The sequence below is a fragment of the Ambystoma mexicanum genome, chromosome 3q, assembly GCF_040938575.1.
Source record: "Ambystoma mexicanum isolate Mex_15411 chromosome 3q, UKY_AmexF1_1, whole genome shotgun sequence".
Classification (NCBI taxonomy): domain Eukaryota; kingdom Metazoa; phylum Chordata; class Amphibia; order Caudata; family Ambystomatidae; genus Ambystoma; species Ambystoma mexicanum.
This window is the reverse complement of record NC_090926.1, coordinates 593,913,394-593,936,794: the sequence shown is the minus strand read 5'-3', so window position 1 is coordinate 593,936,794 and position 23,401 is coordinate 593,913,394. Positions and strand designations below refer to the sequence as shown.

General features: G+C 45.8%; 1 protein-coding gene across 3 annotated transcripts in view; it reads left to right on the top strand.

The window, feature by feature from the left end:
* CHADL (chondroadherin like) overlaps window positions 1–16,409 on the top strand; it is a 372,075-nt gene extending 355,666 nt beyond the window's left edge. For all 3 annotated transcript variants that reach the window (XM_069654439.1, XM_069654438.1, XM_069654440.1), the window contains exons 3-5: window positions 1,716–3,377; window positions 10,819–10,985; window positions 11,098–16,409. In XM_069654439.1, the coding sequence (XP_069510540.1) occupies window positions 1,716–3,377; window positions 10,819–10,985; window positions 11,098–11,368 (2,100 nt within the window). In that variant the 3' untranslated portion in view covers window positions 11,369–16,409. The remainder of the gene's footprint in view (window positions 1–1,715; window positions 3,378–10,818; window positions 10,986–11,097) is intronic.
* Window positions 16,410–23,401: the final 6,992 nt, after the last annotated feature.

Genomic DNA, 23,401 nt, shown 5'->3' with positions numbered 1-23,401 from the left:
CTGCTGGGAGCGCATCCTCTGAAGCATGTTATTTTGAAGGGGGGTGGTGAAAAGCACAACGCTTGCGCAAGAAGTATTAATAAGAAATACGTTCCTCGCACATTTGGTGCATGGGGATGGTAGCTGGGGGTGGCCAACCAACTCCAAAAAAATGCAGAAGAGTTCCTTGGTGGAGCTGTCTGAGGTGGAGGCTTACTTGGAAGTATGCTGGGTTTTTTTGTCCTCGAGATCTGCAACTGGAGTGCTGTTCTGTCAACTTGAAGTTTAGACTTTTCTGCTACCTTTCTAAAGTTAAAACTAAGGAAGCTATGGAGCCTTCTGGGGGCTTTGAGGTTCTTCCCGGTGTCGAGGACAGGCCAGGCAGGCTTTTCAGGTTCTCAACTCCTTCGGCAGCTGCACTGATTGCTGCTTTAGAAAGAGCCTGACTCCTTCCAGCCTACTTCACTGATGTGTCCTGCCCAGCATGGCAATCCTCTTTTTATTGGAGACCCTAAGTACCCTCTATGATAGATTTACACACCATACTCCAACTTTGCAAACCATTCCCATGTCTCTGAAAGGGCTGTTGTTGTGGCCTTCCTCAGGCTCAACCAGATTGAGCTGAAGTCCTCGTGGCCCCAGCCTTGGGAGGTCTGCATGGAACACCCCTACTGTGGTAGCCATCTGTGACAGCAATGAACTGGAAAGGCCTTTGCCTTTCCCTCAGATCTCAGTTCTGGCGTGGTGCTACCATGCTAAAGGATTCTGGCTTTTATTGTCTGGAAGGGACCACACCATGCGAGCAAGCCCCAGCTTTGGAAGGTGGGACTTTACTCACTAGCTCCTATCAGGAGCCTGTCTGTTCCTCAAGTCACTCACACATGGCAAATGAAAAATATTCAATCTCAGTCACTTGCAGGCAGTGGTTGGTCAAAATCTCGAAAATAAAATCTCGAATGACAATAAGGTCGAATAAAAAACGTCATAAAAAAAAATTCAACTTTTTTTTTTCAACCTTTTTTTTCGACCTTTTTTTCGAGATTTTATTTTTCGATTTTATCACAATAAACCCTTGCAGGCGCTAGGATAACCCTTGAAAAATACAAACACCAGCATTCTACTCCTCTACAATCAACCTACAGGTCACACTCCATGCCAATGCATCCAGCACCACAGGAAAGTAAGGCTCCCCTCTGGACACAAAGGCCTCTATGCTCGTGTTACATTAACTCTAGAAACAGACCTACACACAAAGCTATGAGTACTTCCGGTCTGCACGCATCAACACAACCGCAAACCTACCTTGATCCACCAGTGCCTGGATACCATGCAAATGGCAACCGTGCACAGTATACATTCTAACACCATAAATATTGGCCCATTAGGCATCACTCAAGAGTTTTGTAAATAACCACTTCCCTCTTGTTCTATTTGTCATTTCCAGTAATACGGTCTTACTTTGTTCACTGCAACCAACAGTTTCTAAAGAAGTAATGCATTCACAGTGTGAAGGGGGCTTTACTGTGCCAGTCATTTACTCAGCAGACTTCTTTAAGCTAAACTCAGGGCGACCCTGGGATCCTCAAGTAAGATCTGTGTGATGTTCTAAAATGCCAGTATCTGCAAGAGACCAAAGGCCATGTTGTGGCATGGGGTATGATGTGGTATGGGGTAGATGTGGCATGGGGCTTAGTGTGGACCAGACAAACAGAGTCCTCTCTCTCTTCTCTCCACAGCTGACACAGAAGCTTGACATCCGGGGGAACAACATCAAAGTGATCCCAAGTGAAGCCTTCTTCCCCATCCCCTACCTTACTCACCTCAACCTCCAGAAGTGTGGCATCGAGACGCTGGAGGAGGGGGCATTCCGTGGGCTGGGGCGCCTCACCTACCTCAACCTAGGCTCCAATGCAATCGCGTTTATCCTGCAAGAGACCTTTGACGGGCTGACCTCCTTGAAGCAGCTGGTGCTGGAAAAGAACCGGCTGGAAGAGATCAGCCCAGGTGCCTTCAGTCAACTTGGCTTCCTTAACCTGTTGGACCTGGGTGATAATTTTCTGGTCTACTTGCCTGACATGGTCTTCCAGGGCCTGCAGCAGATCAAATGGATCAGGATCTCCCATAACATGCTCAACATCTTAGCAGACCACTCACTCGCCGGAATGCCAACCCTGCAGCGGCTCAGCCTGGACCACAATGAATTGCAATACTTGCCCAATGATGCCCTCTCCAAGCTGCCAGGTGTGACACGGTTAGACCTGGGTGGAAACCCCATGACCTTCATCGGTGAAGACGCCCTGCAGATGCCAGCACTGAAGCAGCTTTTTCTGGATGGAATGTCCTTGCAGGATGTGTCCTTTCTGGGATTCCATGGAAGCCCTCAACTTGCCCTGCTAGACTTAAGGGACAACCAGCTGCGGGTGCTGCAGCCACTGGCTGGACTGAGGCAGCTACGCCGAATCGAACTGACAGGGAACCCAGTCCTGTGCGATTGCAACCTACGCCCATTCAAAGAGTGGGCAGAGAAGGCCCGAATCCGCGCAGAGGTGACATGTGCAGGGCCTAGCCCTTTTCAGGGGGAGCGCTTGGATGCAATGCGGGGATTGGATATGAGGTGCGACCGCAGAGCCCCAGAGGAGGAGGAGGAGCCTGTCACCTTAAAACCCACAGCTGATAGCAGAGCCCCGTGCCCATCACCCTGCCACTGTCAGCCCGACCCGAAGCACGTAAGCTGTGAGAACCAGGGGCTGCTCAAGATTCCACAGGGGTTCCCAACTGACACAGGCCTGCTAGACCTGCGCCGCAATGAGTTTGGCACCGTGCCTGCGGGTGCCTTTCCTAACCTGGTGAATATGGTGTCCTTGCATCTGCAGAGCTGTGGTATCGAGGAGCTGCAGCCTGGTGCTTTGCGTGGCCTGAAGGGGCTTGTGTACCTCTACCTGTCAAACAACAGGCTGTCGTCCCTCAGTGCAGCAGCCCTTGAGGGGGCCCCCCACCTCACCTACCTCCACCTGGAGCACAACAGGTTCACCAGGGTACCCCGTGGAGCCTTTGCCCCTTTGCCAGGCCTGCTGTCCTTGCACCTGCAGTACAACGCCATACGACAACTCACAGACAACAACATGGAAGGAGCCCGGGCTCTGCGCTGGCTCTATCTGAGTGGCAATAACATAGAGTCTGTAGCACCCACGGCCCTGGCTGCTGCCCGCCAGTTGGAGAAGCTGCACCTGGATCAGAACCTGCTGAGCGAGGTGCCTACCAATGCCCTCCGGGCTGTGCCCGGCCTGCAAGAGCTGAAGCTCTCCAAGAACCCCATTCGGTACATTAGGGGAGGTGCTTTCCAACCAGTGACTGGCTCCCTTCATCATCTCCACCTGGACCATCTCGGTCTGGAGAAGGTAAGACTCCAGTTTCTTAATAATAAATATGCCCATGTACTTTTTGCATTTAAAAAAAGCAGACAATGTTGCACATGTAAATAGTCTTCCAGAATATGTTTTGGTAGGTCATATTCTCCCAGAACATGTGTCAAGTCAGTATGACTAGTCTCCCAGAACACCTTGCAAAGCTAGTGTTGCAAAGAGCTCAGAAGAAGTGGGTGTTGCATGGATCAAGTCTTGAACAGAGCTCCCCTACTTCCCCTTTCTATACCCAGCTCTGGTATTACCCCCACTCCTTCTCCTGTAACCCCTTTGGTGTGCTCCGTTGCTTTCCAGGTTGCGCCACGCTTTATAAATTCCATACATACGCACATACATACAAGTGGCTGCTCTTCTCCCATGGAACCAACTCCAAAGTTGTACAAGAACTCGCTGGAAGCGCATGCACAGGGCAGCATCTTCGCCATACACAGCCAGCATGGAAGCCCGGTCCAGAAGCCACACACACACACACAACAGAGGATACAAGCCCTTCAGGGGGATTCGGGAAAGGTGGCAGGAGGTGGAAGGAGACATCTTAGAGGGCTTGAAGGCAGGAGGGTAGTCCCGCAGGGATGGAGCAGGCATAACAAGGCAAGAGCTCAGCAGAGGAAGGCAGAATGCGCTGCCACCGTTGAGCAGCAGGCAAAGCATGGTCTCTGGCTCAAGTTCTGGACCGGAGAAAACGATATTGTCTGCACCAGCAACATACGTGACTTCACAGCCGAATGGGTGCCTGCATTGTGGTATTTTGATAGGAAGAAAGGGGCTGCTGGGACACCCTTCACCTCTTTCCAAAATGGCATTACAGATGTTACGTGCTTGCACAATGTGCTGCAGTGTCGCTCATGCCACTGGACATTGCACTGATTCCAATGACTGCTGGAAGTAGCGTGTCATGTCAGCTGTCAGCTACCAGGAATGATTGCTGGAAGTAGCGTGTCATGTCAGCTGTCAGCTACCAGGAATGATTGCTGGAAGTAGCGTGTCATGTCAGCTACCAGGAATGATTGCTGGAAGTAGCGTGTCATGTCAGCTACCAGGAATGATTGCTGGAAGTAGCGTGTCATGTCAGCTGTCAGCTACCAGGAATGATTGCTGGCAGTAGCGTGTCATGTCAGCTACCAGGAATGATTGCTGGCAGTAGCGTGTCATGTCAGCTACCAGGAATGATTGCTGGAAGTAGCGTGTCATGTCAGCTACCAGGAATGATTGCTGGAAGTAGCGTGTCATGTCAGCTACCAGGAATGATTGCTGGAAGTAGCGTGTCATGTCAGCTACCAGGAATGATTGCTGGAAGTAGCGTGTCATGTCAGCTACCAGGAATGATTGCTGGAAGTAGCGTGTCATGTCAGCTACCAGGAATGATTGCTGGAAGTAGCATGTCATGTCAGCTACCAGGCATCTGTTATAAGGTCTGCATTGATAGGCTTGGTCTGTGGAGTGCACGCTGCTATAAACTGGAGTAGTGGGAACAGTAAACCCTAACCAGCTATACTTAAGTTTATGCAAAGTGCAGTTTCGAAATGTGGGATGTTCTTGTGATCTCACATAAGCACTGTAGGTCATTTCCACCCTCTAAATAATGACATCAAAGAAGCTCACTCAAATCGGACAATGAGCCCCAGGAGGGAATGCCCAGAGGAAAGTGGGGGCAGGAGAAACGGCTATTATTTCTTGATCATTAGTTTAGGCCATCAGGCTTTCCTTCGGACTTTGAGGTTACAAGACCTAAGGTCAGTGAAAGCCCAATGTCTGAAAAGTGCCTTGGCTGATTTCCAATCTGGGACAGAGCACTGCATGCAGGCTGGCTTCCGGACAGAGACAGACATTTTAAAAAGTGAGAAATCGAATTGTTCAAAGGCTCTCGAATTTGTTTACGTGGCATACATATAGACGGTTGATGTCTGGAAAGGGAGGAAAATAAGGGTAGGTGAAAACAGAATGTAAACAAAAATCAAATGTTCCTTTTTTTCAGGTAGTTGCAGAACTGACACACAACCACACAGGTCTACGTATCCACATGCCTCTACATCACTTTCTGGTTACAATGGGCATGCCAGTATCGCATATTACAACCACTCCTCTTGGTGTCTTATCACAGTGTGCTGCTGCCTGCAGTTTATACCAATGTAACTTCCCCAATGGTCCTAAAATGCTGCATTTTGCAAACATTTCCCCCAAAATGCACCCGGCGGTACTACTTAAAGTGTAAGTCCGATGTGCAGATGTAATCCACCGATATGTTGGTGCCTGGGCCTATTTCTGACCCAGTCCAAACTTTAAAAACAAGGCGCAGAAAACGCGATCCACCAAGTGAGCCTCGGCAGCGGCTCAGGGACTCCACACACATATACACACTCGTGCACCTGGTGGAAGGGCGAGGAGGCTGCTTCCTTCTTGTTGAACACCCCTCTATTCCCCTGCTGGTCACACGCCTATGCAGCACTGGCCACAGGCACAGTTGAAGGCAGTGCAAGGGGAGCACACAAGGGATTGGCAGAATTTCAATACAAACCTCAGGCCATCGAATCGATCCACGGTTAGGTTGAATCTGCATTGGCTCCCTGTGGAGGCGAGAATTCGTTTCCACCTCCTCATGATCACCTTGAAGTGTTCAGTGGGTTCAGCGCTCGCTGCTGCGATCTGAGCGTCATCTGCAGGTCGCGGGTTCGAATCCCGGCAAGGGCAACTCAGCCTTTCACCCTTCCGAGGTCGATAAATGAGTACCAACTTCGGTTGGGGGATATTGTATGTAAATATGTGCTCTGTAAAGCGCTTTGGATTAAGGCGCTATATAAATAACACATCATTTTCAATATTATTATTATTATTTACAGGGGACTCTGACTTGTTACCGGAGCGAATTGATTATGATCAAGACTTCCACCAGAACTCTCAGATCCAACAACTCCAAACTGCTAGTCATCCTCCAAGCAGATCAAGAAAGGCCGAAAAGGGAGCCTTCTTAGCGGCAGCTCCAGCTGCCTGGAATAGCCTCCCGCTGGACCTCAGGCTTGAATTGAAACTCGAGCCGTTAAAAACCTGGCTGTCTGCTTAAATTCTGGCCTTGCCTTGCTTCCAAACCGCCGCTGGCTTGACTATTCGCTCATGTGCTCAAGTGTCCGTTCCTTTTGTTATGTCAGCGCCATCATGCCTCCGTGTCCATTGCTGCGCTATATACATAAAATAAAGCAAAGTAAAGTAAAGAATCAGCCAAGGGGGTCACAGGGTTTAAAAGAGAACTGGGGGATATCAATGCCCTCCTACCTCGGCATCATGTGTAAGATATTGGGGACATCTGCCATGTTAACAGGTTCATACACCTCCTTTTCAAGAGCAAGGATCTGAAGGTTGGGTACAGAGCAGCAGCCAGTTGGTACAACTTGAAATAAATGCAAGGCCTGTAGGGATCGTAGCTGGTACCCCCAATTCCCCCATGGCTAGGGACAAATGCTGTGGTTTCTCCACTTCAAATTCTCTCTGCCATCACGAACAAGTAACCCACTTTTTCACAAAAGAAACAGTTCACCCATCTTCGTGTTCCCTTTCCGCTAGTGGCTAACGCACCTTCATTTCTTTCTCACTGCTTCCATTCGGCTTTTGGCCATAGCCACACCAACCACCTTGCCCTTCTCGTTGCTCCCTGATGCCAAATATCAAGATTTATCCACCATCAATTCTTTGATCTGTCTTCATAGCAACCTATGTATGGGACAGGATGTCCGGTCGATCAGCTGACCCAAACCCAGTGGTAAAGCCGCCCGAGGGTATGGATCTTTCATTGTTGTTGAGCGTAGGTCTTGAGTGGCCACCTGCATCACTGCGCTGCAGCTCCACCGCAGCCAAGGATTCTTTGGGCATTTGGAGCATCATCGCTTTAAACATATTGACAGCTGAAACAGAGAAGACCATTATACGCCAACAGTGGTGTTCTCTGCTGTGTCGAAATGACTCCTGCCCTGCACGAGTACATGGTTGAGTAGTGGCTAAAGTGCCTACTCTACCCTCAAAAAAACTACAAAAGAAGAGTGATCCCAATCACAAAGGTAAAACAGGCACAGTTAAGAGCTATACCTGCTTCGTCGTTTGTGGTAACATGGGCAGAGGAGGGGGCTATACTCTTAAGAGGGGTGTGAATGGGGTTCAGTAGCAACCCAACCAGCAAAAGTACAACAAAATAAAGGGAATGTCCAATCAAGGTTCCATACAAATATATATACTTTAATTAAACACACCATTTACAAAAATAACTAAATAGAAAAAACACTGCACAAAACCCTCTCCTGAGGAAAGACCACAGAATATGCACAGATAGAAAGATGTAGCACTCTGGAGCATGAATCTGGGGCGAAAGGCAAGTAAAAGCTGCAATGTTCTTAAAAAGGATATGTTCCTGAATGCAAAAGGGGATTACACTTGACCAAACCAGTTTCAAGGGCCCAAAGGCGGATCAAGGGTGCAGTTAGCAGTCAATAATATGTTTCTGTTGGTCTTGACGGTTCGACTGCGTCGAACCAGGCTTCTTGGTGCTGGTCTTGCAGTTCGATACAGTTTTAGTGCAGCGGTCACCTTGCTCTAGATGGGGATCATTGTCTCGCAGGGGTCGAGCAGGAGCTTGTGCAGTTCAAAAGTGATGCTTGAAGAAGTGCAGATCATGGGGCCCCCAGGGTTGGTCCTGCTGCGAAGATGCTGGTGACTCGATGCGCTGTTCTACAGGATCGGTTCAGTGAAGCACTCAAAGGGCTGCAAATTGTGAGGGCCACCAGTCAGGGGTGGACTGGGAACTAAAAGAGGCCCTGGAAATAATTACTAGGGACCAAAAGAGGCCCTGGAAATAATTTTCAAAGTGGCCACATATGACACATTTTCAGCAAGCCCAATCCGTTTCCTTTGAGAACATTTGGAAATACCACACAAAAGAGACCCAGGGTGCAGAGGCCCACTGGGAAATCCTCAGAGTTCCTAATAGGCCAGTCCACCTCTGCCACGAGGGTCGGTTCAACGTTCGATACAACGGCGAAGATGCTGGAGACTTGATGCGCAGTACGATTTGAGTAGTTTGATGCAGCATCTGATGGTGGGGGCTTGATGATCCACCAGGGTCAGTTCAACTGGGGATGAAGATAGGCAGCAAAGATGCTGGCAGAGTGGTGGTTTGAAGGAAGCAGATGCAAAAAAAAGAGCTTGCAGTTCTGGCCAAGGCAATGAGGCATTGAGCTAGCGCAGTGCAGTGGCGAACAGGTTCGGGTTCGGAAGCGCATTTCAGTGGTTTGAAGATTAGGTGAATGTTGCACATGCCCCCCAGCCAAAAAGTTTGAGAACCACCCTTCTAAGGGTCAGGCTCATCCTCAATGCAAACAAATATCCGGGTGCAATATGCACTGGCATGTTGAGTTCCAGCCTACTCCTTTTGTTGATGGGGAATGGGTGTGCCCTTTGATTTCTGTTCCCAGGACAGATTCCTGTGGAATGGCTGTCTCTTTGGAGAGGCTGCTACTGGCCCTCACAAAGGAACAAAGAGAAGCAACCCCCATGCTACAGTCTTACTGGGCAGCAGCAGAAAGTCTGGCTGGGAGCAATACACATAATCCTTTCATGGCCTAGCTGGGCTCACAGGGCCGACATGTTTGATATCAAAATTATGTGGTTTGGATAATTATGAGAGATGCTATCCATCGTACCTCAAACTCGGGTATCGCTTACATTTAAAATGTAATATGCCAGCAGGATAGCAATCTCATAGTTTGGGAGTTTTTGTAGCAGGGGTGCATATCTTAAATGCAGCCACTGTGCTGCAGTGACTGGACTGTCACGGCAGCTGTCAATTGGGCACCTGTGACCACTGAGCCTACTCTGAGCCACTGGAGAGAAGGTGCTGCAGATCAGGATACAGGTCCAGCAGGGCAAAGGTGTACACTATGCTTTTGGCATGGAGCTTATGAAAGGGGAATTTGATTAGCAGATTTTCCTTCCTGAGATGGAATTACTGGCATAATTTTATTAATTTAATTTAAAAAATCAATAAAAGAAAGTGCTTCTTCACTCTCGCCAGATGGCAATCCATTGCATCCACAAGTCTCAATCCCAAGTAAGAATGAAATAAACCTCTACCCAAGACAAAGCCTGACGTATGAACTGTCCCTTGCATTAATTAACAAAATAATGTTGAACTTCTTAGGCTTTACATCAATGATTTCTGTAAGGGTCAATGGGAGTAGTTGCGGCAAGCAGGTCACCTGTGGTGTCTAGAACTGTTAATACGAAGCGTCCTTCTTCATATTCATTTATCAGTGTCCGCCTGTCATGTGTGTATCTGCCATTGCACTCGGGCACATTTATCTGTTCAGGACTTTGGTATCTGCCATACTAATGTCATAGGAGGGTTATCACATGCAAGAGTGTGTTGTAGCTCTGAAAACTGATGGCTCTGACCACAATTAACCATTTTGAGAGTGCTGCAAGAACCTGTTGGCTGGGTGGGTCCTCATGGGCAAATGCCAGAGTCTTGAGGCCAGGAATCTGGCCTGGAACCTCTGCCTCAAAAGGGAATAGGTTAATGCCTTAGTCAGGAAACCCAGGACAAGCCGGTCAGATAGCACAGCGAGTAGAGCGCTCGCTTTGACATCCGTGCAGAACCTGCTAATGCAGGTTCAAATCCCGGCGGGGCCAAACTCAGCCTTTCATCCTTCCGAGGTCGATAAATGAGCACCACACGCTGTGGGAACTAAGCAGCGCTCAGATACCTGAGGATTCATAGCGCTATATAAATGCACAAACAAGGAGGCAGGAGGACAGGTAAGAAGAATCCTAGAAGGCGCAGAAGGGAAGCTCAGTAGATACAGCCTCAAGCGGGCAAGAAGGGGGAGGTCAGTAGCATTCAGCAAGGTTGATTATAATGGTTGCGAGACTGTACAAAAGAAAATGTCCTGGACCAAGAGCATTTGCAAATCGCATGCTGTGATGGAGCTATGCACCATACAGTGCACATGCCTATAGTTTGGCAAGATGCTATTTGGTTTGGGGACCTCCTGGCGCAGGCGCTATCTTGTTGGCTGTAAGTGACCTGCTGTTAATTTAGAGGAAATCTGTCAGTTGGGAGGGGTGGGGCAGATATGCGGGGTGAGGGGAGGGTCATAAGCCCTTTCTCTATCAAATAAATATGTCCCAGTACATGCCGCCTTAATAAGAAATGCCCTAAAGAGAGTTGCCATGATAAATATGAACCAATGCATGTTGCAATAGTATGAGCCAGAACATACATCCTTTCATGCACACTATTTCATGGAGCATCCTTCGATATATAGAATTTTGGGACAGAAAACTTTTGAAGTTGGTGGGGGGGGGGGGGGGTTGTGGGCAGTTGACAGACTGAAGTCCACAGCGCCCCTTGTCTGATTTATGCTTCTGTTCATCGCAGTTCTCTGAGACGACCTTCTCCGGCCTTGGCCACAGAATCAAGACCCTTCACCTGGAGGGCAACAAACTTCAGAACTTACCCGAAATGAGCAAATTCACTGGTCTTGAGGTTGTTAACCTCAGCGACAACCCCTTTCAATGTGACTGCCAGCTACTGCCCCTCCGCAGGTGAGACCACTGATCTTCCTAGAAACTACCCCTGATCTGCCCTAAAATCTACTACTGATATGCTCCAATAACCATGTTGCTCTCTCTCTCTCTGTCTCCTCTATGACTTCAGGTGGATCGACAGACTGAATCTGAAAGTGGGGGCTACCTGCGGTTCCCCCCAAAGTGTGCGTGGCCGGAAGGTCAAAGATGCACCGTTTAAGGGTTGCCCTGGCTGGGGCAGTGCATCTTCAAAGAGCATTGAGCGGCCAAAGAATACACCAACGCCAAAACCCACAGCAACCAGAAGTGGGACACCCAAAGCAGCAGTCAAGCCCAGCAAGAAGAAGCGATCACAGAAGCCCAGGAGGCCAGTCGGGGACAGAAGCATCAAAGCTCCATAAGGGGCGTCAGAGGGTGCACGGCTGATTAAAGGAGACCGCCGGGGAGGGTGGAGTGTGGCTGGTCAACTGAATAGGGCTGCAAGAGTAAGGCTGCCTACCTCGCTTGGGCAGCAAGAAAGCAGAGCAGAACCAGCCAACAGGGACTGCAAGACAAGCTAACAGAGGAGGGCTGCAAGTGGAGTTTGTCATACACTCTGTGTATTCTTTAATACTTCTCTGGTGCAACCATGATTTCTTCTTTTCACATCTCACTCTTATAAGGATCTTGCAAGGCTTTATTCACCTTTGCCCACTTCTGATGCTACCTCCTAGCCATGCACATTCACATTTTTCCATTCCTGGTATAACGCACTGCTTTCAGTCCCTCATTCCATCACAAACTTCTTTTGCACAGTGCTAATTTTCCATCTCAGACTGCTTTCCTTCTCTTTGTCCACTGGGGTTCCCTCTCCCTCAGGACTTTACTGATTTGTTTACCTGTAAAACCATTCATACATCATCTCCTCCTCTTATTGTATCACCACAGTTATTCCCCCAGTTTCTTTCTCGTGTTTTACACCAGTCCATCTAAGACACTCCAGGAATACAGCTTTACTATCTGCCCACACCTATCTGTCTTCAATCCAAGTTCTAAACCTTTCAGCTGCAATGTTGCTACTAATAGTCTTCAGACCCACTGTCATCTATTGGTTCTGCTGGGTCCACTGGCAGTCTTCTTACCCACTGTCATCTTTTCGGACCACTGGGTCTACTGGCAATCTTCATACCCATATCATCTCTTGCAACTGCTGGATATCAAGACTTAAAATGGGCAGTGTTCCATAGCAATTTGCTCTGCAATTTTGTAGGTTTGATAATTAAATTGACACTTGTTTAACACATCTAGCTATTTTAAATTACCTTGTTCAATGAAAGCACAGATCAACTTACATTCCTCTCTTGCCCTCAGAGCTCCCTCCGCCCTCTTATCTGTTCACGGCAAGTTCAAAGGGGCTAATGGAGAGAGTGCAGCAGTAATTATCTCCTCTACTCTTAAAAGTGCCAAAGTTCTGTGTGGGAAACCATTATTTCTTTTTCAAATAATTAAACCAGAAGTAGTTGTGCGTGATACTTGTATTAAGCTAACTGTATCCTATCCTTCAAAGAACTGTATGTGTTAACCTATTTATTTTAAAAGACAGCCTTGCAATTCCATTCCTAAACATGTAAATTATATAATGCATAATTACAGTATTGCTACTGTAAAAGACTGCATTGTCTCCATGTTTTTCCAGTAAAGTTTAGGTTAGTTTATCTAACTCTCATAGTGTAAGCTGTATTTCATGTTGTAGGGGACAGTGCATCATATTGACGAGTGAACACTTTTGAAAATGTACATGATCACACGGCCAAATGCTTTTGATGGCAAACCTAGTTTTCTGACCTGTTGGTTTCATATATCAACCCATGAGCTGATCCCAAACCCCTTGACATTCCAGTTTATTACCCTGTTTCTTTATACAAGCTACCCTAAAATTGAGATGGCTGCAAAACTGAAATATTCCACCCAGCTTTCCCAGTTCTATGCCTGCGACGCCATCGACTCTGCTTAGTCCCTTACTTTCTTTCCTCTTACATAAATAATACACAAAGCTAACTAGATGTTTCCATCCAGTGTTTACATCTACGGTTCTACTGCAATACCATACACTCTAATTAGCCTCCAGAGCTCGCTTAGCTGTATGATTATAATTGCTTAATATATTTGCACCTGGGGGAGACAGCTGGCCAATCCAGAGGCTGGGAACACAAGCAGAATCTGCAAGTAACTGCCCGTGTTTCATGCCGGCCTGCAGCACCACTGCCCAGCCTTCATCCTGTCGTTGGAGGCTGTGCCCCAGGCTGTTTCTCCACTGGATGGCCACACCTTGACCCACTGCCCACTCACCTGTACACCTCCTTTATGTAACGCGATGTTCAAAATAGTTGATATCCGTGACAGGCAAGAGCCAACTTGTCCACCTGAAGTTGACAATTGCCCTGCCTGCTGCAAACCATAATACATACTTAGTTTCAGGGTACGACTTTCCTTTAACTTTGTGAACTTTTTGGTTTATGAAACTTGTCCTTACAAAGCAAATGATGGGTCAAGCATACAATATATAAGGACACTGCCCTTTGCAACACTGCACAGAGCCGTACACTAAAGACTGTTTTCAGAGTCTTTTTATCATATCTTTTTATTTGTGCCCATTCATGCAACTTACCTTTACACCTTACAGACACTCCTCTCACTTATTCCCTACAAAAATGCTGTATTGTTGCTTATTTTATGTCTTGGGTACAAATAACCTCTGGTGACATTTAAAATATCAGTACAAAATTGCTTATCAAATAAGTTTGCTTGCTAATCAAGACAAATTCAAATAGCAAACTGGTAATACATTTCTGAAAACGAATGTATTCCTTGGGGTCTACTGACAGTCTTCATACCCACTATCATCTCTTGGGAACGCTGGGTTTATGAATAGCTTTTGTACCCACTATACTCTTTTAGCACTGCTGGGTCTATAAGCAGTCTTCATACCCACTATCATCTCTTGGTACTGCTGGGTCTCCTTATAGTCTTCACACTCACTATCATTTCTTGGGACCGCTAAGTTTACTGATAGCCTTTGTACCCACTATCATCTCTTGGGACGGCTGAGTCTACTCATAGTCTTCAGACCAACTATCATCTTTTGGTACTGCTCGGTCTACTGACAGTCTTTATACTCACAATCATCTCTTGGTACTGCTGGGTCTACTGGCAGTCTTCGAACACAATATCATCTCACAGTACCTTTGGGTCTACTGATAGTCTTTGCACCCACTATCATATCTTGCTACTACTGCTTCTACTGATAGTCGTTGTACTCACTATCATCTCTTGGTAACGCAGGGTCTACTGAGAGTCTTTATACCCGGTATCCAGTCTTTTCATTGAACATTTTTTCATCTTAACATTTTCTATCAAATATTTTCTAACAAAACAAATGTTCATCAAATGCATTTTTGTATGGGGTAAAGGGTTAATTTTGTTTGCTAAATCTTTGGGGTGGATTTGATTTTTAAGGGTCCTAAATGGGGGGTTTGGCATTCGATGAACATTTTTTTGTTTCAAAATATTCAATGGGAAATGTTTAGATGAAACATTTTCGATGAAAAGACATGGAACCTTTATACCCGCTATCATCTCTTGGGACTGCTATGTCTCCAGACAGTCTTTATACCCACCATCATCTTTTGTGACCGCTGGGTTTACCGATAGCATTTGTACCCACTATTAACTCATGGAAATCTTTATTGATCTCCTCTGAGCCAATCATAATGCTTAGAGTGCAGTCAATAACTACTGGTATTGACTGCATACTGTCTTCAGAAGCAGACAGGCAAACAACAATGCAATGTCCAGACAACATTTTGTTTCAACAAGACACTTCATCTCTCGCAGAACCTTTTTGTTGTTGCAACCTGCTATTTAACACACAAAAGAGAAAAGCAAAACATTGGAAAATGCTTTCACTTTCCTTTTACATGGCACCTGATATATCCTTAAGTTAAACCTGTTGCAGTTCAACCAAATTGCAATTAAAATGCTTAACCTATGAAGACAACCAAGTTATTTAAAAACTACAAAATAAAACCACATTTAATTTACTAACTCAGATTGTTTATTTTACTCACTCTTAAATCACAATTTTTTACTTCACCACAAACACTCCAAAGCATGTATTGCTAACCCCACCATGTGTTAATAGTCTTACAGACCTCAGGAGGTGCCATTACCGGTTGGGACAAAGACCCTTCCACAACTTGGTGGCGGGTCATCATCATGCAACAACAACCTCCCCCCTCGGTGTATAAGGCTATATTTTGTCTTGGGACCGCTGGGTGTACTGATCGTCATACCCACAATCACCTCTTGGTACTTCTCAGTCTAGTGATAACCATCATACCCACTATTATCACTTGGGGCCACTGGGTCTATTGATAGCCTTTGTACCCACTATGATCTATTCAGACCGCTGAGCTTACCGATAGTGTTTGTACCTACCATTCTCTCTTGAGTCTGTTTGGCCTACTGATAGTAGATCCAGCACTATCAAGAGATGACAATGGGTATGAAGACTAACAGTCTTCATACTCACTATTATCTCTTGAGACCATTGGGTCTACTGATAGGCGTCGTACCCATAATCACCTCTTGGGACTGCTAGGTCTACTGATAGTCTTCATATCCACTATCATCTCTTGGGACATCTGAATCTGCTAATAGCCTTTCCCACTATTATCTCTTGGGATCATTGGGTCTACTGATAGTCGCTGAACCCATAATCACCTCTTGGGTCTGCTCCCTGTTTTTGTTTCATGGAAAGTTTCCTTTACCCCTGCCACTTACTCATGGGGATCCCCAGGGTTAAGTGTTTGGCCCATTGCTTTTCTCGTTGTACAATTTTCCTTTGCCCTCCATCATGACATTATGATGTTATTCGTCTTGTAACATACATTTTTTATCATTGCTATGGCTTTGTGGCTCTTCAAGCTGGTGGGTGATCTCTGGAGTGTGGTGCTGTGTATTGGACTTCTACAATAACCGTGGATTTCAGCAGTGTTTGAATGTGACTTCCTTCTCTGCACCCCAAAGTTCCCTCAATTGGGATATCGCATACCACTGAGGCCTGTATCAAAAACATACAACATGCCTTCCAGTTTTTATTAAAGTGAGGTTTATGAATAGTGAGAAGGTGGATGACCAAAGATGGCGTGCACATCCACTGTGATACATTAGTCTGTAAGTTATGCAAAAAGGCCAAGACGGGCAGTGCCAGCTGAAGATGCATGGGTGCCCACTTACCTTCATCTGAGAAACCCTGCTGCTATATCAGCAACAAAAATGCATTGATGTGGGTTAGTTGTCATGTTTCTAAGAAGAGCAGTATGATTTTGGGGTAACAAGTTAATTTTCAATTGATGCATTTTTGTATTGCGGTGCACTTAGCTGATTAAACAATTAATACAACCTAGGGGATAGGAACAATTCATGGAAAAAGATCTCTTGTTTTTCATACGTCACAACTGTTTTAACATGTATTTTTTTATTTTATCTTTATTGTGTTATGGTTTATAATTAAAACCTTTCGCAATTCAAAGAAAAATATGACAAACAGTAACAGCCAGTCTAAAATACATACTCTGAAATTCACAATTTTAAAACAAATAATAATAAGAGCATTTAAAGTTTGTTCATTTTAAGGTACAATTAACATTATAGGAGGTAATAAAAGGAGATAGAATCAGAACTCCACGTTAATATGCTTTGCTAAAAACCCACCATGCCTTTCTACACCCTATATAAAGGGACTGGTGCAAGGTAAAGTGCAATTATGCAAAAACAATGCGCAAGATCAAACAATACAAATTCAGACATCCAAACAAGTTAGTGCCACCACAATAAGAGAACACCAATTAATTGTCATTGTAATTATTTGTAAAGTGCTTATACACAAGTGATGCGCTTCAAGCCAGGAAGGGAACAAGAGATTACAGTCGTCATTCTTAGGCCTTGAAGATTCTGAATGATCAAGCAACAATAACTAGCATACTAGGCCAGAGGCATATCTACTAGTATAAGTGCGTGACAAGGAGTGAGGAGAGAAAGGGGGGAGAGGGAAAAGAACGTACACTACAATAAACTACAGTGCTAGCCTGACTAGGGAGGGGAGACAGAGGGAGGACCAGACAGACAGACTTGCTAGGCCTAGTCAGTGCTTTAAGTGGGGTAAGAAATTGAGGGGGGGCTCTCGTTTGGGGGTGTGGCTTTCATTGTGGGCGTGGCCTAAAAGTGCACAAATCATAGTAAGGTGCGCAAACAAATATATAAATGTATGTGAGCATTTATATGTTTGTATGCGTACTACTATGGTGTGTGTACTTTTCAAGCCATATTTTATAAACATAGCAATGTTACATATTTCGATGTTTATAAAAGGTGGCTTGAAAAGTGCACAAACCATAGTAAGTTACGCACACTTGTGTGCTTACCTTACTATGGTTTGTGTACTTTTCAAGCCACCTTTTATAAACATAGATATTTGTAACATGTTTCTATGTTTCTAAAAGATGGCTTGACACGTAAACAATTCAAGGCATCTTTTATAAAGCGTTGATGACGGACAAAACAAACCGCAAGGTGGCTTTGTCCGTCAACAAAGCTTTATAAAAGATGCCTTGAATTGTGCACGTTTCAAGCCGTCTTTTATAAACATAGAAATATTTCTACCTTTATAAAAGATTGCTTGAAACGTACACAGTTCAAGGCATCTTTTATAAAGCTTTGCCGACGGAGAAAGGCACCTCGGGCTCTGTGATCTATCTGCTCAGAGCACATAGATCACTGAGCCCGAGGCATCTTTCACCCTCTGCAAACCCGCGGGCTCCGTGATTTAATCTGCATATTAGATCACGGAGCCCGCGGGGGTCAGTGACCTGGGGAGGGAAAACAAAGGGACAGTAACTTCCTCTGATGACCCTGATGAGGGGTCATCAGAGGGAGTTAAACTAACTGACAGAAGTGCCGCCAGCCTCAGCGTCGCTGTGGCTGGCTGGCACTTCTGTCAGCTTGGCCGACATAATGACAGGCGCATCTCACGTCGCGGCTGCGGCCGCGGCGGGATAATGCATCCCGCCAATGTTGTGTGGGACGGGGGGGCCCTGGCTGGGCCCTGGCTCAGCCCCACTTTCTGGAGACTGCCGGGGCCCGGCCCTGGCAGGCCCCGGCCCACTTAAAGCACTGGGCCTAGTACATTCAAAGTCGTGCAAATGCGCAGAGACAGGAAGTGCGAGGGAGAGGGACAAGTGCGCCCAGTCATGCAGGGGCCAGGGTTAAGTGCAGAGTTGTTGCCACTCTCAAGGAGCATAATACAGTAGTGCCAAGCAAAGTGCAGAGACCCGGAGGCAAGTGCAGGACAGGCGGGGGATCCTGGCACCTGTAGGGCTCTGGAGGTGCACCAGATGACCAGCCAGCGAGGTGAGCAGATTTGGGAAGAAAAAGAAGGAGGGGAAGAAGCAAGGAGGTTAGCAGGCGAGAGGGAGAGAGAAGGAGGAAGAGAAAAGGAAGGCCTTGAGGAGTTTCTGGAATTTAGGGAGGTCCGGTTCAAGACGGAGAGAGGCAGGAAGGGTGTTCCAGAGGGGGGCACCTGCAGAGAAAAGGGATCTACCCCCAAATCTCTGTTTGGAAAAACGGCTCACCCCCAGAGAGTTGGATGAGGCTGAGTGGAGGGCTCTAGGAGAGTATTTAGGAATTGATCAGTGTAGATAGTAGGGGCCCCAGCCCGATAAAGCCTTGTAGACTATGCAGAGTAACTTTAACTTCATCCTTGCAGCCCAAGGAGCCAGTGGAGTGATTTCAGCACTGTAGAGATGCGGTCCCTGGGCTTGAGGCCAAGGATAAGTCTTGCGGTTCTGTTCTGGATAAGTTGAAGAGATCGGAGAGAAGAAGTAGGAAGATTGAGAAAGAGACTGTTGCAGTAGTCCAGTCTGGAGAGGACCAGGGCTCTGGAGACAGTGAGCCTCTGGGGGAAGGTGAGAAAAGGTACTATACCTCTGAAGAGGGGCAGCTGGTAGTGAGATTTTTTGGACATGTCATAGATGTAAGAGAAAGAGAAAGTAGAGTCGAAGATGATCCCCAGATTTTTTGCCTCACTGGTGGGTGAGGGCGCAAGACCAAGGGAGGCCGGCCAGAGTGAGAGTGGGAAAGTGGGACCAGGTGTCCCAATGAGGATGATCTCTGTCTTGCTGGTATTAAAGCAGAGATCATTAGCAGCACACCAGGACTGAATTGCGGACAATCTGTAATGAGCAAGGAGGAAGAAGAGGCTGAGGGTAGCCTGAAAGAGAGCTGTGTGTCATCTGCATAACACTGAAAGTTGAAGGTGAAAGCAGAGATCATGTGGGCCAAAGGTGCCATGTAGATGTTGAAAAACCAGGAAGATAGATTAGATCCTTGGGGGACACCACAAGTAGAGAGACTGATAGTGGAGAGAAAGGACCCAAGTTCCACCTGGGAAGGACGGTCAAATAGAAAGGACGCAAGCCACGCCAGGGCCTGATCTGTGATCACAGAGATGGGAGATTGGGATGTTGTGGTTTACTGTATCAAAAGCAGAGGAGAGGTCAAGGAGAACGAGGACATAGAGAGACTTAGAGTCAAAGTTTGCGAGCAGGTCTTCACGGGTGTTTAGAAGAGCAGTTGCCGTGCCTCTGGATGCTCTAAAGCCAGACTGATGGTCATGGAGACAACTAACAGATTCGGTGTGTGATGGGTACGCTGAGAGATAGCCAACTTCTCCAGGAGTTTGCACAGGAAAGGAGTGATGGAGATCGGGCGATAGTTTGCTGGAATAGAAGGGTTGGCAGAGGGTTTTTTGAGCAGAGGGTGCACAAGGGAATGCTTGTGAGAAGTGGGGAAATCTCCAGTGATGAAGGAGAGGTTGCAGATGACTGGCAAGGCTGGTGCTAGAGAGTCAACGTTGTCCTTAATGGTTTCGGAAGGGCAAAGGTCCACTTGTTTGGAAGAGGCTTTCATAGACCGGACTTGTCTAGAAACCTCCTCAAGTGAGACAGTGGAGAGGGAAGAGAAAAGAGAGAAGAGGGGGCGTGATCGTTGCGGCCAAAGTGGGCCCAGGAGATGATGGTTCATGAGTAGTGCAGAGGAAGGAAAGGACAGGATGTCCTGTGTTTTGACGGTGAAGTGCGCTGCCAGGGCCCCGCAAAGGGCCTGGGTGGGTGCAGTAGAGGATGAACCTGCAGTAGGGTTGGCCAGCTCCTTAGAGACTTTGAAAAACGTGGCTGTGTTGTTGGATGCCGCTGAGATGCGGGCTTGAATATGGACTCTTTTCTTGACCCGGATGCAGAGTCTATATTGCCTTTGCAGAAGGCGGCAGGCCAGTGTATCAGAGGGTTCACCTGAAGATCCCCATTTCCGTTCCGCTGCGCTGCACTTGTGTTTAAGGTCAGCAAAATCAGTACACATATCATCTCTTGCAACTGCTGGATATCGAGACTTAAAATGGGCAGTGTTCCATAGCAATTTGCTCTGCAATTTTGTAGGTTTGATAGTTAAATTGACACTTGTTTAACACATCTAGCTATTTTAAATTACCTTGTTCAATGAAAGCACAGATCACCTTATATTCCTCTCTTTCCCTCAGAGCTCCCTCCGCCCTCTTATCTGTTCACTGCAAGTTCAAAGGGGCTAATGGAGAGAGTGCAGCAGTAATTATCTCCTCTACTCTTAAAAGTGCCAAAGTTCTGTGTGGGAAACCATGATTTCTTTTTCAAATAATTAAACCAGAAGTAGTTGTGCGTGATACTTGTATTAAGCTAACTGTATCCTATCCTTCAAAGAACTGTATGTGTTAACCTATTTATTTTAAAAGACAGCCTTGCAATTCCATTCCTAAACATGTAAATTATATAATGCATAATTACAGTATTGCTACTGTAAAAGACTGCATTGTCTCCATGTTTTTCCAGTAAAGTTTAGGTTAGTTTATCTAACTCTCATAGTGTAAGCTGTATTTCATGTTGTAGGGGACAGTGCATCATATTGACGAGTAAACACTTTTGAAAATGTACATGATCACATGGCCAAATGCTTTTGATGGCAAACCTAGTTTTCTTACCTGTTGGTTTCATATATCAACCCATGAGCTGATCCCAAAACCCTTGACATTCCAGTTTATTACCCTGTTTCTTTATACAAGCTACCCTAAAATTGAGATGGCTGCAAAACTGCAATATTCCACCCAGCTTTCCCAGTTCTATGCCTGCGACGCCATCGACTCTGCTTAGTCCCTTACTTTCTTTCCTCTTACATAAATAATACACAAAGCTAACCAGATGTTTCCATGCAGTGTTTACATCTACGGTTCTACTGCAATACCATACACTCTAATTAGCCTCCAGAGCTCGCTTAGCTGTATGATTATAATTGCTTAATATATTCGCACCTGGGGGAGACAGCTGGCCAATCCAGAGGCTGGGAACACAAGCAGAATCTGCAAGTAACTGCCCGTGTTTCATGCCGGCCTGCAGCACCACTGCCCAGCCTTCATCCTGTCGTTAGAGGCTGTGCCCCAGGCTGTTTCTCCACTGGATGGCCACACCTTGACCCACTGCCCACTCACCTGTACACCTCCTTTATGTAACGCAATGTTCAAAATAGTTGATATCCGTGACAGGCAAGAGCCAACTTGTCCACCTGAAGTTGACAATTGCCCTGCCTGCTGCAAACCATAATACATACTTAATTTCAGGGTACGACTTTCCTTTAACTTTGTGAACTTTTTGGTTTATGAAACTTGTCCTTACAAAGCAAATGATGGGTCAAGCATACAATATATAAGGACACTGTCCTTTGCAACATTGCACAGAGCCGTACACTAAAGACTGTTTTCAGAGTCGTTTTATCATATCTTTTTATTTGTGCCCATTCATGCAACTTACCTTTACACCTTACAGACACTCCTCTCACTTATTCCCTACAAAAAATGCTGTATTGTTGCTTATTTTATGTCTTGGGTACAAATAACCTCTGGTGACATTTAAAATATCAGTACAAAGTTGCTTATCAAATAAGTTTGCTTGCTAATCAAGACAAATTCAAATAGCAAACTGGTAATACATTTCTGAAAACGAATGTATTCCTTGGGGTCTACTGACAGTCTTCATACCCACTATCATCTCTTGGGAGCGCTGGGTTTATGAATAGCTTTTGTACCCACTGTACTCTTTTAGCACTGCTGGGTCTATAAGCAGTCTTCATACCCACCATCATCTCTTGGTACTGCTGGGTCTCCTTATAGTCTTCACACTCACTATCATTTCTTGGGACCGCTAAGTTTACTGATAGCCTTTGTACCCACTATCATCTCTTGGGACGGCTGAGTCTACTCATAGTCTTCAGACCAACTATCATCTTTTGGTACTGCTCGGTCTACTGACAGTCTTTATACTCACGATCATCTCTTGGTACTGCTGGGTCTACTGGCAGTCTTCGCACACAATATCATCTCACAGTACTTTTGGGTCTACTGATAGTCTTTGCACCCACTATCATATCTTGCTACTACTGCTTCTACTGATAGTCGTTGTACTCACTATCATCTCTTGGTAACGCAGGGTCTACTGAGAGTCTTTATACCCGGTATCCAGTCTTTTCATTGAACATTTTTTCATCTTAACATTTTCTATCAAATATTTTCTAACAAAACAAATGTTCATCAAATGCATTTTTGTATGGGGTAAAGGGTTAATTTTGTTTGCTAAATCTTTGGGGTGGATTTGATTTTTAAGGGTCCTAAATGGGGGGTTTGGCATTCGAAGAACATTTTTTTGTTTCAAAATATTCAATGGGAAATGTTTAGATGAAACATTTTCGATGAAAAGACATGGAACCTTTATACCCGCTATCATCTCTTGGGACTGCTATGTCTCCTGACAGTCTTTATACCCACCATCATCTTTTGTGACCGCTGGGTTTACCGATAGCATTTCTACCCACTATTAACTCATGGAAATCTTTATTGATCTCCTCTGAGCCAATCATAATGCTTAGAGTGCAGTCAATAACTACTGGTATTGACTGCATTCTGTCTTCAGAAGCAGACAGGCAAACAACAATGCAATGTCCAGACAACATTTTGTTTCAACAAGACACTTCATCTCTCGCAGAACCTTTTTGTTGCTGCAACCTGCTATTTAACACACAAAAGAGAAAAGCAAAACATTGGAAAATGCTTTCACTTTCCTTTTACATGGCACCTGATATATCCTTAAGTTAAACCTGTTGCAGTGCAACCAAATTGCAATTAAAATGCTTAACCTATGAAGACAACCAAGTTATTTAAAAACTACAAAATAAAACCACATTTAATTTACTAACTCAGATTGTTTATCTTACTCACTCTTAAATCACAATTTTTTACTTCACCACAAACACTCCAAAGCATG